The 13,956-nt window shown below is 44.3% G+C and overlaps 1 protein-coding gene across 2 annotated transcripts in view; it reads left to right on the top strand.

Annotated features, from left to right (window-relative positions):
- LOC111979665 (sodium/potassium-transporting ATPase subunit beta-1-interacting protein 3-like) overlaps positions 1-13,956 on the top strand; it is a 118,043-nt gene that overhangs the window by 28,345 nt on the left and 75,742 nt on the right. For both annotated transcript variants that reach the window (XM_070448766.1, XM_024010284.2), the window contains exon 2: positions 13,470-13,607. In XM_070448766.1, coding sequence (XP_070304867.1) covers positions 13,470-13,607 — 138 coding nt within the window. The remainder of the gene's footprint in view (positions 1-13,469; positions 13,608-13,956) is intronic.

The raw sequence follows: 13,956 nt of genomic DNA, 5'->3' as shown, positions 1-13,956 counted from the left end.
GTTTACTACTCACTCACAGCACTGCCACACTGCTTTGACAACTGAGAACGAAACAGTCAGTGGGGGCAGGAGACGTGAATCTGCGTTCCAAGCAGAGGCCTTTTCAAATAAAAGTCCTCAACGAATCTGGCGACTCATTTTCAAAAAAAGTCTTGCAGATGTTATTTTTTGATTTTCCCTGCTTCTAACATTGGGGGGGTACATGTCCCCCCGTCCCCTTCCCCCAGCTCCTACGCCCTTGGTTGAGATACATTACCCTTAGGCATTGTTCTCCCTCACCCTCTCCTTTTTGTACCCTTCTGTTTTCTCTCCTCATCTCCTCACTGATTCCCCACATCTTCTTTCCTCGCTCCCCCTCTCCCTCTGGGAACCCATAACCTGACCATGGCTCCAGAGTTTTTCCAGAGTTCCACATTGGGAGGTCTTGGCTTGCTTCTGAAACATTATTTTATGGTCGGTCCCTGGTTAGGAGACCAGATGCTGCTGGAAGAGTGTTGAGGACTAGGTAGGAGGCACTCTTTTTCTCTGCGTCTAAGAAAATGTTTATCCCAATCCCAAGGGCAGTGATTGGGGACATTTGGCCTTTATAGGGCTTCCGTCTTTCAGATTGCGGACTTCAAACGGGGTCCTCATCTCTCGTGGTCACTCAATATTCCAAGATGGCGTAACAGTGAGACAGTATATGAACGAAGATTCTTGGTCCCGTCCCATGTATATATATTTTTCTTATAATATATGTTTCGCAGATACTTGTAATATCCTTTTTCATCTCAATTCCCATCTACGGACTGGAACGATACTCTCCTCACCCAATGTGGTATGGATCTGCTATTTTACACTTTAAAAAACGGAACCCCCATCAGAAGCTAGCCAGCTAACTAGCTACTAGTCAAGTTAGCCCTGCTAGCGGTCATCACCGTTAAACCGCGGACCATCCAGCCAGGCCAGCTTGTCAATTCCTGCCAGTCTGCACAGCGCGATATCATCCAGAGCATATCGGACTGCTTTTTCTCTACCACATCTCTGGATTCCTACCGAGCTCAACACTCATTCGCAAGCTAGCTAGCACTGGCTACTCCTTGCTACGTTCTCTGTCCCGAAGGCAGCACCAGTGTAAGCCTGGGAGCTAGCCTCGAGCTATGGCCATCTCCTGGCTATTGAAAGGGTCATCAGCCCAAATTCTTTGGCTACACATACCATGTTGCCAATTGAACCCTCTTACTGCGAACGAGAGCCCTGCCCGATCCATCACGACTTGCGTCTGCCGACGTAACCATCCAAGAGGCTTCAATAGGCTCTTCCGTTGCGACGTCCCCCCGGAGAAGCTCCATATTGCTGTTAGCCTGCTAAGCCTCGGCCCGCTAGATGTCTGATCACCCGTGTCTCCAGTCTCGCCTAAGCTACTCACTGACCCTATGATCACTAAGCTAACACATGCATTCTCACCAGTTCGTATACCTTTAGCCGTACCCGTACATACTCCTCCTCTGTTCCTCTAGCGTATTGTAGAGACATTTAGCATGCAATAATGTAGCCTAAATCACTGATCAGAAACATTTAGCATGCAGTAATGTAGCCTAAATCACTGATCAGAAACATTTAGCATATAGTAATGTAGCCTAAATCAAGTGGAGGCTTATTATTTTTGCCTGATCGCGTATAGGCAACCCCAAAAGTCAGCGGAAGTTGTGAAACATGAACACGAGACACACGTGCTTTTGAAAATAGGATTGCTATTATCTTCTATGGGTATCATGATGAAGATACGACCATACGGCTGCTCCCGAACAAAGTGGAGTGAGTGTAGRAAAGAGATGAAACGTGGATACAAAAATATCCCTTTCCTATGTCAGCAGTTCCACACGTTCCCTTGACAAGTAATGTGGGAAAAATATTATTTGTATTTTACTCTGTTGTGCGTTGACTGTGATCGGGTAGGTGCGTCTTGTCCGTTTAATGAACAAAATAACGACCTATTAATTTCATTTGTATTGCACAGTCATGGGTAACATAGGCCCAATTAAACTCAAAATGGGCTATTATTTTCTTATAATGTTTCTCGGGACCTGCCTAAACGAATTAATAATTGATGTTTTTTTGATGGTGTATATTCTCAATGGATTTATCAAGATAAAAGTCAACCCACATCTGCGCACCCCTACTACCACGTGTCACTGGCGTGCCGGCATGCGCACGGTAGGTATGCAAGGTGTAGACATGTATGCAGTATAATTTATGCCTACTCCCTCAAAGAATATTCAGGGGGTGCTTGGAAGTTCACCACCAACTGTTCTTAGAGTAAAATATATGATTGTGAAGAAACATTAACACTCTCAGCTGCAATTACTGCCTGTAGGAGTAATGGTGGTCCTTTGGTAATAAACATGCTATACGGTTCTTTAATGGAATTCATCCATTCTCTCTGAGCTAATAATCTCAGCCAGCGCTGCAAATTACACATAGTCCTAGAGGGAACACCATTAAGGGTGGTGGAGAGATGGAATGACGCTCACACACACACTGCACACATGCATTAATAGGCGTATCATTTTAATGCTAGAATGGCTTGTTAAGTAATCTCGTGACAGCCTTAACATAAAAATTGAGACGATTTGATTCTGGCATAAGTGCAACTCTGACTTTGTGGGGGTGGGGGGGGACACACATTTTGCTACGGGTTCAGGGGTAACTTACTTTATACACAGGTTTTAAATGCACATTTCTAGTGACCTGTTGGTTTGTGGACTCTCTCGATCTCCCTGTCTGCCTGATTGTATGTTCATGGCTGTCACTCTCCCGCCATGAACATAAAAGCGCCAATCAAAGTCTTGACACATGGAACACACCCTCATGACCCATAATCACTATAAGGAGGTTAAAGACAGCTAAGCTGAAATAACTCAAATGTGCCAGCTACTTTGCCAGGGGTGGTGTGTGGGCAGTTTCCAAGAACCTTACTTATACTGCAAAAAAATATCACCCCTTTTACAAACAGGCCCATTTTTACCACATCCTTGCCTGCATGTTCAATTTCATAACATGAGAGAGAAGATCAGGCAAGGTTGCTACTAGGAACTGTTCTCTTTTTATTAAAGAATTGTGTCTTTGAGTGTACTTATATGGTGAACGTGTCTCTGGCTTGAACATTGTTGAAAGCTTGCTTGTAAGTAGTTTACTGTTCGGGGCTGTTGGCTGTCAAGAGACAGGAACAAGAGGTGGGACTAAGCTACACAGTGTTGAAATGGCCTTGAGGCTGCAGCATGCAGCAGGTTAACACATCAAGTGAACACGTCAGTACAACAAGATAAGGGACCCATAACACAGTTGATACAATAGATTGACAAGCTTTTACTGTGTTCCCACCTAGGGCCGTGGCGGTCATGAAATTTAGTCGGCTGGTGAATGTCCGTTAATTGTTCAGTCTCACGGGAATTGACCGTTAATTAACAAACAGGTTTAGCTTATCCTGGTTTCCACACATAGCCCACATAGCTGATGCAGACCTTTGGAACATCTACATTTTAAAAGTCTAACAAATTCATGTAATATAGCCTACACCATCGCAAAAAAATCCATTCTTTATTTGAGACAGGTGTCAAGAAACATGATATGAAGAAAGTGTAGTCTATTTCAGAAGAACAGAGTAGCATACTCTTGAGTTGTCCTTATGTTACGGCCTGATCTGGCTATGCCATATGGCTGTGGGCCACACTAGTTCATTTAGCAGACAAGATTTGCTTACAATTACGTGGCATTGTTTTATAGTATGAAGAATACAATTGAACATAGCTGAATAAAACGATTTGAAGGAGTGTGCACGTGTCCATTCTGCGTTGAGTGGTTAAAACCTCTTATGGCTGCATCCCGTTAACGGGATCGACTTGACAACAGCCAGTGAAAGTGCAGGGCGCCAAATTCAAACAACAGAAATCTCATAATTAAAATTCCTCAAACATACAAGTATTTTACACCATTTTAAAGATAAACTTGTTGTACATCCAGCCACAGTGTCCCTCAAGCATTTCCCTGTATTTAGCTCCATCCATTATTACTTCAATTCTGACCAGTTTTCCAGTCTCTGCCGATGAAAAAACATTGTGGTGTTCTCGGGGTGATGAGAGGTGTTGGGTTTGCGCCAGACATAGTGTTTTCCTTGATGGCCAAAAAGCTACATTTGAGTCTCATCTGACCAGAGTACCTTCTTCCATATGTTTGGGGAGTCTCCTACATGCCTTTTGGCGAACACCAAACGTGTTTGCTTATTTTTCTCTTTAAGCAATGGCTTTTTATCTGGCCACTCTTCCGTAAAGCCCAGCTCTGTGGAGTGTACGGCTTAAAGTGGTCCAATGGACAGATACTCCAATTTCCGCTGTGGAGCTTTGCAGCTCCTTCAGGGTTATCTTTGCTCTCTTTTTTGCCTCTCTGATTAATGCCCTCCTTGCCTGGTCTGTGAGTTTTGGTGGGCGGCCCTCTCTTGGCAGGTTTGTTGTGGTGCCATATTCTTTCAATAATTATTTTTTTGATTTAATGGTGCTCCGTGGGATGTTCAAAGTTTCTGATAATTTTTATAACCCAACCCTAATCTGTACTTATCCACAACTTTTTCCCTGACCAGTTTGGAGAGCTCCTTGGTCTTCATGGTGCCACTTGCTTGGTGGTGCCCCTTGCTTAGTGGTGTTGCAGACTCTGGGGCCTTTCAGAACAAGTGTATATATACTGAAATCATGTAACAGATTATGTGACACTTAGATTGCACACCGGTGGACTTCATTTAACTAATTTTGACTTCTGAAGGTAATTGGTTGCGCCAGATCTTATTTAGGGGCTTCATAAGCAAAGGGGGTGAATACATATGCACGCACYACTTTTCCGTGTTTAGTTTATTTTTACACATTTTTGAAACAAGTAATTTCTTTCATTTCACTTCTCCAATTTGGACAATTTTTTGTATGTCAATTACATGAAATACAAATAAAAATCAATTTAAATTACAAGTTGTAATGCAACAAAATAGGAAAATGCCAAGGGGGTGGATACGTACACAAGCCACTGTATAGAGAGATGATAGGATCCTCCTCATTTTAATAGAGGCCATCACTATGTTTTCTCAGGCAATTGCATAGCCTATAGAAATGTTGCGCAACATGAGCTCATGGGCTCTCATGAAATGTTTGATTAGATTTTCAGGTACATTTGCATTGATGTCAGTGATTAGAGGAACAATAGAGGAGCTGAGTACCAGGCAGTTATCAAGTTTGGTAGGCTAGTAATGACCATCAGCAGTATCAGAGCTTGGAGAAGCCTAATTACCGTAACTAAACGGTCATGTGGAATTTGACTGCCATCGTGACTCGTGACTGCCGGTGTGGCGGTAATACGGTCACCGTAACAGCCCTATTCAAACCTTCTGTCTGTCTCTAACTCAACTACACACACTTTGTTTTAACACCTTAGTTTTTGCCTGACAGCCCCTCCCAGTGTATGGGGGGGGGGGGTCAATACTGCTGTTTTATACATAGCCGTGTTTGTGCGTGCATGTATGTGGTCTACATATCTACATACACTGTTTTCCTGTCAGTGCAGCTCTCTCTCTCTCTGTGGTGTAGAGTACGAGCAGGAAAGAGGAGCTGTCGTAGCGGCCTTATCGCTAACTCAATAACACACACTGATGACAGCAATCAATCTGAAAGTGCACACACACACATACACAGGGCGGCAGGTAGCCTAGCGGTTAGAGCATTGAGCCAGTAACCGGAAGGTTGCTAGTTTGAATCCCGAACCGACAAGGGGAAACATTTTTTATGTGCCTTTAACTAATTGCTCCAGGGTCGCTTTTAATAATGGCAGAATTTGGCCGTGATCACACTCTCCGAGGTTGTCTCGGGGGAGTTGCAAAAATCAAATTTCCAATCCACAAATGTGTATAATACACACSTGTGAATAGGACAAATGTAAGCACCCACCAAATTAGTATTACACACACACACCTCAGGGTAGGTCTAAAGTAATCCTTGGGAAATTGCTAATTTGGAAGTGGGGTGGAATTTGATCAAATGGATACCAATACTGAGAACCCACTACAGCAGCGCCTAAAAGCATTCCGCCACCCTCCCGCAAGTGTAAACTGCGGGGTGTATATGTGAGTGTGTAAACCTGTGGTGTGTGTATTTTTGAGTGTGTAAACCTGTTGTGTGTATATGTGAGTGTGTGTTTAGGCGTCAACATTCTTCCATTCAGCTGGCATTACTTTGTTTGCTAGCTCAGCTGGTTAGCTAGCTCAGTCTTTTTGACCACCAAATTTTGCTAACGTTAGCTAGCTAGCTAGCCACTTAATATAACTTGTTTTCTCTAAATACTGTATATGTTAGCTAGCTAAGTTAGCAATATGAATACAACTCACATCTGCTGTCGAAATCATGATATGATTTGAAATAACTAGTTAGCTCCAAAAGTGGATATAGCTTTGACTGCACGCTGACAGTAAATTCAGTCAGACATTCAGTGGCTAGCTACACTACAAAGATGGTTTTACCAGGTTCCTGTGAAGCAATTGTACTGACAGTCCACTACAACATACCCAAGACTTTACTGATTAGAAACGGGTAGTCTGTGTTTAACTTAATTGTGTATTAAAAACACAGTTTGAGATCATTGTGAGGGGATTTCGCCAGTGGTTGAATAGGGAATTGGGCTTCCGAGGTTGCAACAGTAGGTGGTATAGCTACAGGTTAGCAGAAGTCTATGTGTTGTTTGGATTCTGGATGGTGAGATAGTGGTGCACGACTCAAGGATTTTTGGAGTCTTGGTCGACTCCGACTTCTGTGGTTGGAGTGGAAGGAGTCGACTCTTGCTCGACTCCCAAAACGTGTTGAAAGGGATGCACACACACATACACACCACCTCATTATTGCAGAGTCCTACTAGGAAGACAACATTTGCGTTCTAGCAGATTGACACGAGCATGATTCTGCCCATTTGCTCATCAGCTTAGCCTATAAAATACCTATTTTGTGTGAATATGAAGTGATGTGAAGGAACTAGAATATTTCAGGGATATTTCTGCTCTGCGCAGCCTCGACGGATCCCATGGAATGCTGTGGCGCACTCTACGCTGATAAGCCTATTCTTTGCCATGTTATAGACCTATTCAGACGCGTATTACTAGAGACGTTGGTTATGTAATTATTATCCAAGCATGTGTGTTATTCCAGAGGACAATTCACACAGGATTCGTTTTTACAAACTGCTCCGTAAGTCTCTATTTGATGATGGAAGCGTGGGGGTTTTTATTCTCGGGGTGAAGATAGTTTAACGTCATGTCTACACGATAATAGGCTACATTGACAACTGATGCTTGGCTGCCAAATGTATTTATTTTTTATTTCACCTTTTTTTAACTGCGACCTGGCCAAGATAAAGCAAAGCAGTGCGACAAAAACAAACAACACAGAGTTACACATAAACAAACGTACAGGCAATAACACAATAGAAAAAAATCTATGTACAGTGTGTGCGAATGTAGACGAGTAAGGAGTTTAGGCAATAAATAGCCCATGAAGGCGGAAAAATTACAATTTAGCATTAACACTGGAGTGATGGATGTGCAGATGATGATGTGCAAGTAGAGATACTAGGGTGCAAAAGAGCAAGAGGATAAAAAACAATATGGGGATGAGGTGTGCTATTTACAGATTGGCTGTGTAAAGGTACAGTGATCGGTAAGCTGCTCTGACAGCTGATGCTTAAAGTTAGAGAGGGAGACATAAGACTCCAGCTTCAGTGATTTTTGCAATTCGTTCCAGTCATTGGCAGCAGAGAACTGGAAGGAAAGGCGGCCAAAGGAAGTGTTGGCTTTGGGGGTGACCAGTGAAATATACCGGCTGGAGCACGTGCTACGGGTGGGTGTTGCTATGGTGACCAGTGAGTTGAGATAAGGCGCGGCTTTACTTAGCATAGACTTATAGATGACCTGGAGCCAGTGAGTTTGGCGACGAATATGTAGTGAGGGCCAGACAAACGAGAGCATACAGGTCACAGTGGTGGGTAGTATATGGGGCTTTAGTGACAAAACGGATGGCACTGTGATAGACTGCATCCAATTTGCTGAGTAGAGTGTTGGAGGCTATTTTGTAAATGACATCGCCAAAGTCAAGGATCGGTAGGATAGTCAATGTTACAAGGGTATAATTTGCAGCATGAGTGAAGGAGGCTTTGTTGCGAAATAGGAAGCCTATTCTAGATTTAATGTTGGATTGGAGATGCTTAATGTGAGTCTGGAAGGAGAGATTACTGTCTAACCAGACACCTAGGTATTTGTAGTTGTCCACATATTCTAGGTCAGAACCGTCCAGAGTAGTGATGCTAGTCGGGCGGGAGGGTGTGGGCAGCAATCGGTTGAATAGCATGCACTTAGTTTTACTTGCATTTAAAAGCAGTTGGAGGCCTCGGAAGGAGTGTTGTATAGCATTGAAGCTTGTTTGGAGGTTTGTTAGCACAGTGTCCAAAGAAGGGCCAGATGTATACAGAATGGTGTCGTCTGCATAGAGGTGGATCAGAGAATCACCAGCAGCAAGAGCGACATCATTGATGTATACAGAGAAAAGATTTGGCCTGAGAATTGAACCCTGCGCCACACCCATAGAGACTGCCAGAGGTCCGGACAACAGGCCCTCTGATTTGACACACTGAACTCTATCTGAGAAGTTGTTGGTGTACCAGGCAAGGCAGTCATTTGAGTAGCCAAGGCTATTGAGTCTGCCGATAAGAATGCGATGATTGACAGAGTCAAGCCTTCGCCAGATCAATGAAGACGGCTGCACAGTACTGTCTTTTTTCGATGGCGGTTATGCTATCGTTTAGGATCTTGAGCATGGCTGAGGTGCACCCATGACAAGCTCGGAAACCAGATTGCATAGTGGAGTAGGTACGGTGGGATTCAAAATGGTCGGTGATCTGTTTGTTAACTTGACTTTCAAAGATTTTAGAAAGGCAGGGCAGGATGGATATAGGTCTATAACAGTTTAGGTCTAGAGTGTCACCCCCTTTGAAGAGGGGGATGACCATTGCAGCTTTCCAATCTTTGGGGATCTCACACGATACGAAMGAGAGGTTGAATAGGCTAGTAATAGGGGTTGCAACAATTTTGGCAGATAATTTTAGGAAGAGAAGTTCCAGATTGTCTAGCCCAGCTGTTTTGTAGGGATCCAGATTTTTTGCTATTTCAGAACATCAGCTGTCTGGATTTGGGTGAGGACAGCGGGGGGGGGGGGGCTTGGGCAATTTGCTGCAGGGGCTGCTGAGATGTTGGCCGGGGTAGGGGTAGCCAGATGGAAAGCATGGGCAGACGTAGAAAAATGCTTATTCAAATGATTAATTATCGTAGATGTATTGGTGGTGACAATGTTTCCTATCCTCAGTGCGGTGGGCAGCTGGGAGGAGGTGCTCTTATTTTCCATGAGACTTACAGTGTCCCAAAACTTTTTGGAATTACTGCCACAGGATGCAAATTTCTGTTTGAAAAGCTAGCCGTAGCTTTCCTAACTGACTGAGAATATTGGTTCCTGACTTCCCTGAAAAGTTATTCGATGCTAATGCAGAATACCGCAGGATGTTTTTGTGCTGGTCAAGGGCAGTCAAGTCTGGGGTGAACCAAGGGCAATATCTGTTCTTAGTTTTACATATTTTGAATGGGGCATGCTTATTTAAGATGGAGAGGAAAGCACTTTTGAAGAGCAACCAGGCATCCTCTACTGACGGGATGAGGTCAATATCCTTCCAATACCCGGGCCAGGTCGATTAGAAAGGCCTGCTCGCTGAAGTGTTTTAGGGAGCGTTTGACAGTAATGAGGGGTGATCGTTTGACCGCGGACCCATTACGCACTCAGGCAATGAGGCAGTGATCGCTGAGATCCTGGTTGAAGAAGGCAGAGGTGTATTTAGAGGKCAAGTTGGTCAGGATGATATCTAAGAGGGTGCCCATGGTTACRGATTTAGAGTTGTACMTGATAGGTCCCTTGATAATTTGTGTGAGATTGAGGACATCTAGCTTAGATTGTAGGACGGCCGGAGTGTTATGCATGTCCCAGTTTAGGTCACCTAACAGTACGAGCTCTGAAGATGGATGGGGTGGCAATCAATTCACATATGGTGTCCAGGGCACAGCTGGGGGCTGAAAGGGGTCTATAACAAGTGGCAACGGTGAGATACTTGTTTCTGGAAAGGTGGATTTTTAAAAATAGAAGCTCGAATTGTTTGTGCACAGACCTGGATAGTATGACAGAACTCTGCAGGCTATCTCTGCAGTACATTGCAACTCCGCCCCCTTTGGCAGTTCTATCTTGTCGGAAAATGTTTTAGTTAGAGAYGGAAATTTCAGGATTTTTGGTGGCATTCCTAAGCCAGGATTCCGACACGGCTAGGACATCCGGGATGGCGGAGTGTGCTAAAGAAGTGAAGAAAGCAAACTTAGGGAGGCTTCTAATGTTAACATACATGAAACCAAGGCTTTTACGATTACAGAAGTCAACAAATGAGAGCGTCTGGGGAAAGGGAGTGGAGCTAGGCGCTGCAGGGCATGGGTTAACCTCTACATAGCTAGAGGAACAGAGGAGGAGTATTGTAAGGGTACGGCTAAAGGCTAAAGGCGGCCTAAGGCAATCATCTCCTTTGTCTTGATCATGTTGAGGGAGAGGTTGTTGTCCTTGCACCACACGGCCAGATCTCTGACCTCCTCCATATAGGCTGTCTCATTGTTGTCGGTGATCAGGCCTACCACTGTTGTGTCATTGGCAAACTTAATGATGGTGTTGGAGTCGTGCCTCACATAGGTGTTCCTTTTGTCCAGGTGGGAAAGGGCAGTGTGGAGTGCAGTAGAGATTGCATCGTCTGTGGATCTGTTGGGGTGGTATGCAAATTGGAGTGGGTCTAAGGTTTCTGGGATAATAGTATTGATGTGAGCCATGACCAACCTTTCAAAGCACTTCTTGGCTTCAGATGTGAGTGCTACGGGTCGGTAGTCATTTAAGCAGGTTACCTTAGTGTTCTTGGGCATAGGGACTATGGTGGTCTGCTTGAAACATGTTTGTATTACAGACTCAGTCAGGGACAGGTTGAAAATGTCARTGAAGAGACTTGCCAGTTGGTAAGCGCATGCTCGGAGTACTTGTCCTGGTATTCCGTCTGGCCCTGCGGCCTTGTGAATGATAACCTGTTTAAAGGTCTTGCTCACGTCGGCTACGGAGAGCGTGATCACACAGTCATCCGGAACAGCTAAAGCTCTCATGCATGTTTCAGTCTTACTTGCCTCGAAGTGAGCATGGAAGTAATTTAGCTCATCTGGTAGGCTCGCGTTACTGGGCAGTTCACGGCTGTGCTTCCCTTTTGTACTCTGTAATAGTTTGCAAGCCCTGCCACATCCGACGAGTGTCAGAGCCGGTGTAGTATGATTCAATCTTAGTCCTGTATTGACGCTTTGCCTGTTTAATGGTTCGTCGGCGGACATAGCAGGATTTCTTATAAGCTTCCGGGTTAGAATCCCGCTCCTTTAAAGCAGCAGATCTACCCTTTAGCTCAAACATAAAACATATTCTTCCAGTGCAGGGTGAGTAATCGTTGTCCTGATCTCGAGCTCTTTTCGGTCATAAGAGACAGTGGCAGAAACTTTATGTACAAAATAAGTTACAAATAATGCGGGGGAAAAAACACAAACAATAGCACAATTGGTTAAGGGAAACGTAAAACGTCAGCCATCTCCTCCGGCGCCATTATTCTCCATTTCAGAAGTTTTGTTGAGAATGGTTTGGACGCCCACGCACACCCATAAAAACTCTTCCCTTTTCTCTTATGTAGAGGATTCCCAGTCGCTCTGAAGAGTAAAAACTTCACTCAACGCAATGTTTCACACTCAGCTAATTTCCGGCAGTTCTACACGTTCTGCCATGACTCATGATATCTGAGTAGGTGTGATTAACAAAATCAATGGGGGCCCCCTAGAAGTCAAGGTCCCTGGGCATGCCTTGCTTGCCCGGCCAGTAATTCGACCATGATTACTGCAAGGTGTAGATAGCTGGCTAGAYTAACTTACCTATCAATCTATAAAATGTTAGCTGACATGGGCTAATTGAGCGACTGTCCATGGCTTACATTACAAGAGGAAAATTGCTGATGCACTACCAAATTTGTACGTTATTGCCAATATCAGTTATTTTGAAGTCTTTAAGTTTATATTTTTCTCTAAGAGGTTGTCAGTTGGATAGGCTCTCTGCAAGGTTTTGTATATTTTACCTGTCATATGAACATCATTTTCTGACTCAAATCGGATTCCCTCAAGATCGCTTCTGATGTCCAAAAGATTTCCAATCAAAATTTCGTTCTATGAAACTTTTAAGTTCCATATATTTGAAAATATCTGCATTTGTCAGTCCAAAATAAAAAAAATATTCTGTCCTGTAAGTGGTTGCTTATGTCGCTTATGCCTAGACACAGCTCTGTGTGTGTGTGAGGCTGGATATATCTCTGGCTGAGGCTTACAGTGTGTGTGTGTGTGTGTGTGTGTGTGTGTGTGTGTGTGTGTGTGGTGTGACACCTGGGTGTGTGTGTGTTGTGTGTGGTGTGTGTGTGTGTGTGTGTGTTGTGTTTGTTGTGTGTGTGTGTGTGTGTGTGTGTGTGTGTGTGTGTGTGTGTGGCTGGATGTATCTCTGGCTGAGGCTTACAGTGCCATGGTGTGGTGTGTGTGTGGTGTGTGTGTGTGTGTGTGTGTGTGTGTGTGTGTGTGTGTGTGTGTGTGTGTGTGGTGTGTGTGTGTGTTGTGTGTGATGTGGTGTGTGTGTGAGGCTGGATGTATCTATGGCTGAGGCTTACAGTGCCATGCTGAGAGGGACAGATCAGATAGAAGCAGACCCACCTCTAGTCCAGGAATGAGGGCGGGAGGTGGTGAGGGTTGACGCATCATGATGCAGAGAGCTTAGTCTGTGAAAACCCCCTCTTTCCCTCTATAGTCCTGTGTGTTGGTCTGTGGTTCTAACATCATGTTGAGCCCAGTCTGTTATTCCCCTCCCCTTTCAGTGTTTATCTCCCTGTCAGTGTAGTTATTCATCCGTGTTTTGTAAAAAACTCTCCTTCTCTCTGTCTCTATCTCTGTTGTCGCACCTGCTTCACGAGGCCCATCTAAACATTTCCACCTCGTTAAGAAGATGTAAGTRTCTGTGTGTGGTAATGAGACTAATCAAACGCAGAATGGACCATTACACTGCTTTATGCTTTCGTTAAGATGTGGATGGATGTGTCACGTTGGGTTATACTCTTGTTGTACATTGTGGTTGGTTGGGTAATGCACCTAGCCTATACTGTACCTTTGAGTTTCCTTGCACGTTCAAATGCAACCAAAAAGGATGTTATTGACCTTCATCCCCCAAATTCAGTCTTCCTAACCCTCCCTTCCCCTCTTTCTCCCCCCCCCTCTCTCTCTGCAGATCGTGGCATTGGAGAGACAGGTTTTTGACTTCCTGGGGTACCAATGGGCGCCCATTCTGGCCAACTTCTTCCACATCATCATTGTCATCCTCGGCCTCTTCGGCACTATACAGTACCGACCACGCTACATTGTAGTGGTGAGTACAAACACTCACACAGATGCACACATTACATTTGGGTGTAATTTGTTATTTTTCCATTTATCCAAACTCCCAAGATCCCTGGCCCTCTCCCTAAACACATTGTTTGTCGTCTTAATCATTTTTAATCCATCAGTAATTACATTTAATTAATGACTCAACTTCCATTAATTTCACACTCGAACAGAGTGTACCCTAGGGCCCACCTCAGCACGAATCCACAGGATTTAGGATTTGGTTAAATCTGAGGGGTTAGGGGTGGGGGGAGTGGGGGATTAGACTAGTTGAATTAGGTGTGTTAGTACTGGGCAAGAACAAAAGCCTGGCCATCTGGTATCACTCCAGA

Source organism: Salvelinus sp. IW2-2015, linkage group LG19 (assembly GCF_002910315.2).
Source record: "Salvelinus sp. IW2-2015 linkage group LG19, ASM291031v2, whole genome shotgun sequence".
NCBI lineage: Eukaryota > Metazoa > Chordata > Actinopteri > Salmoniformes > Salmonidae > Salvelinus > Salvelinus sp. IW2-2015.
This window is presented reverse-complemented; position numbering and strand designations above follow the sequence as displayed.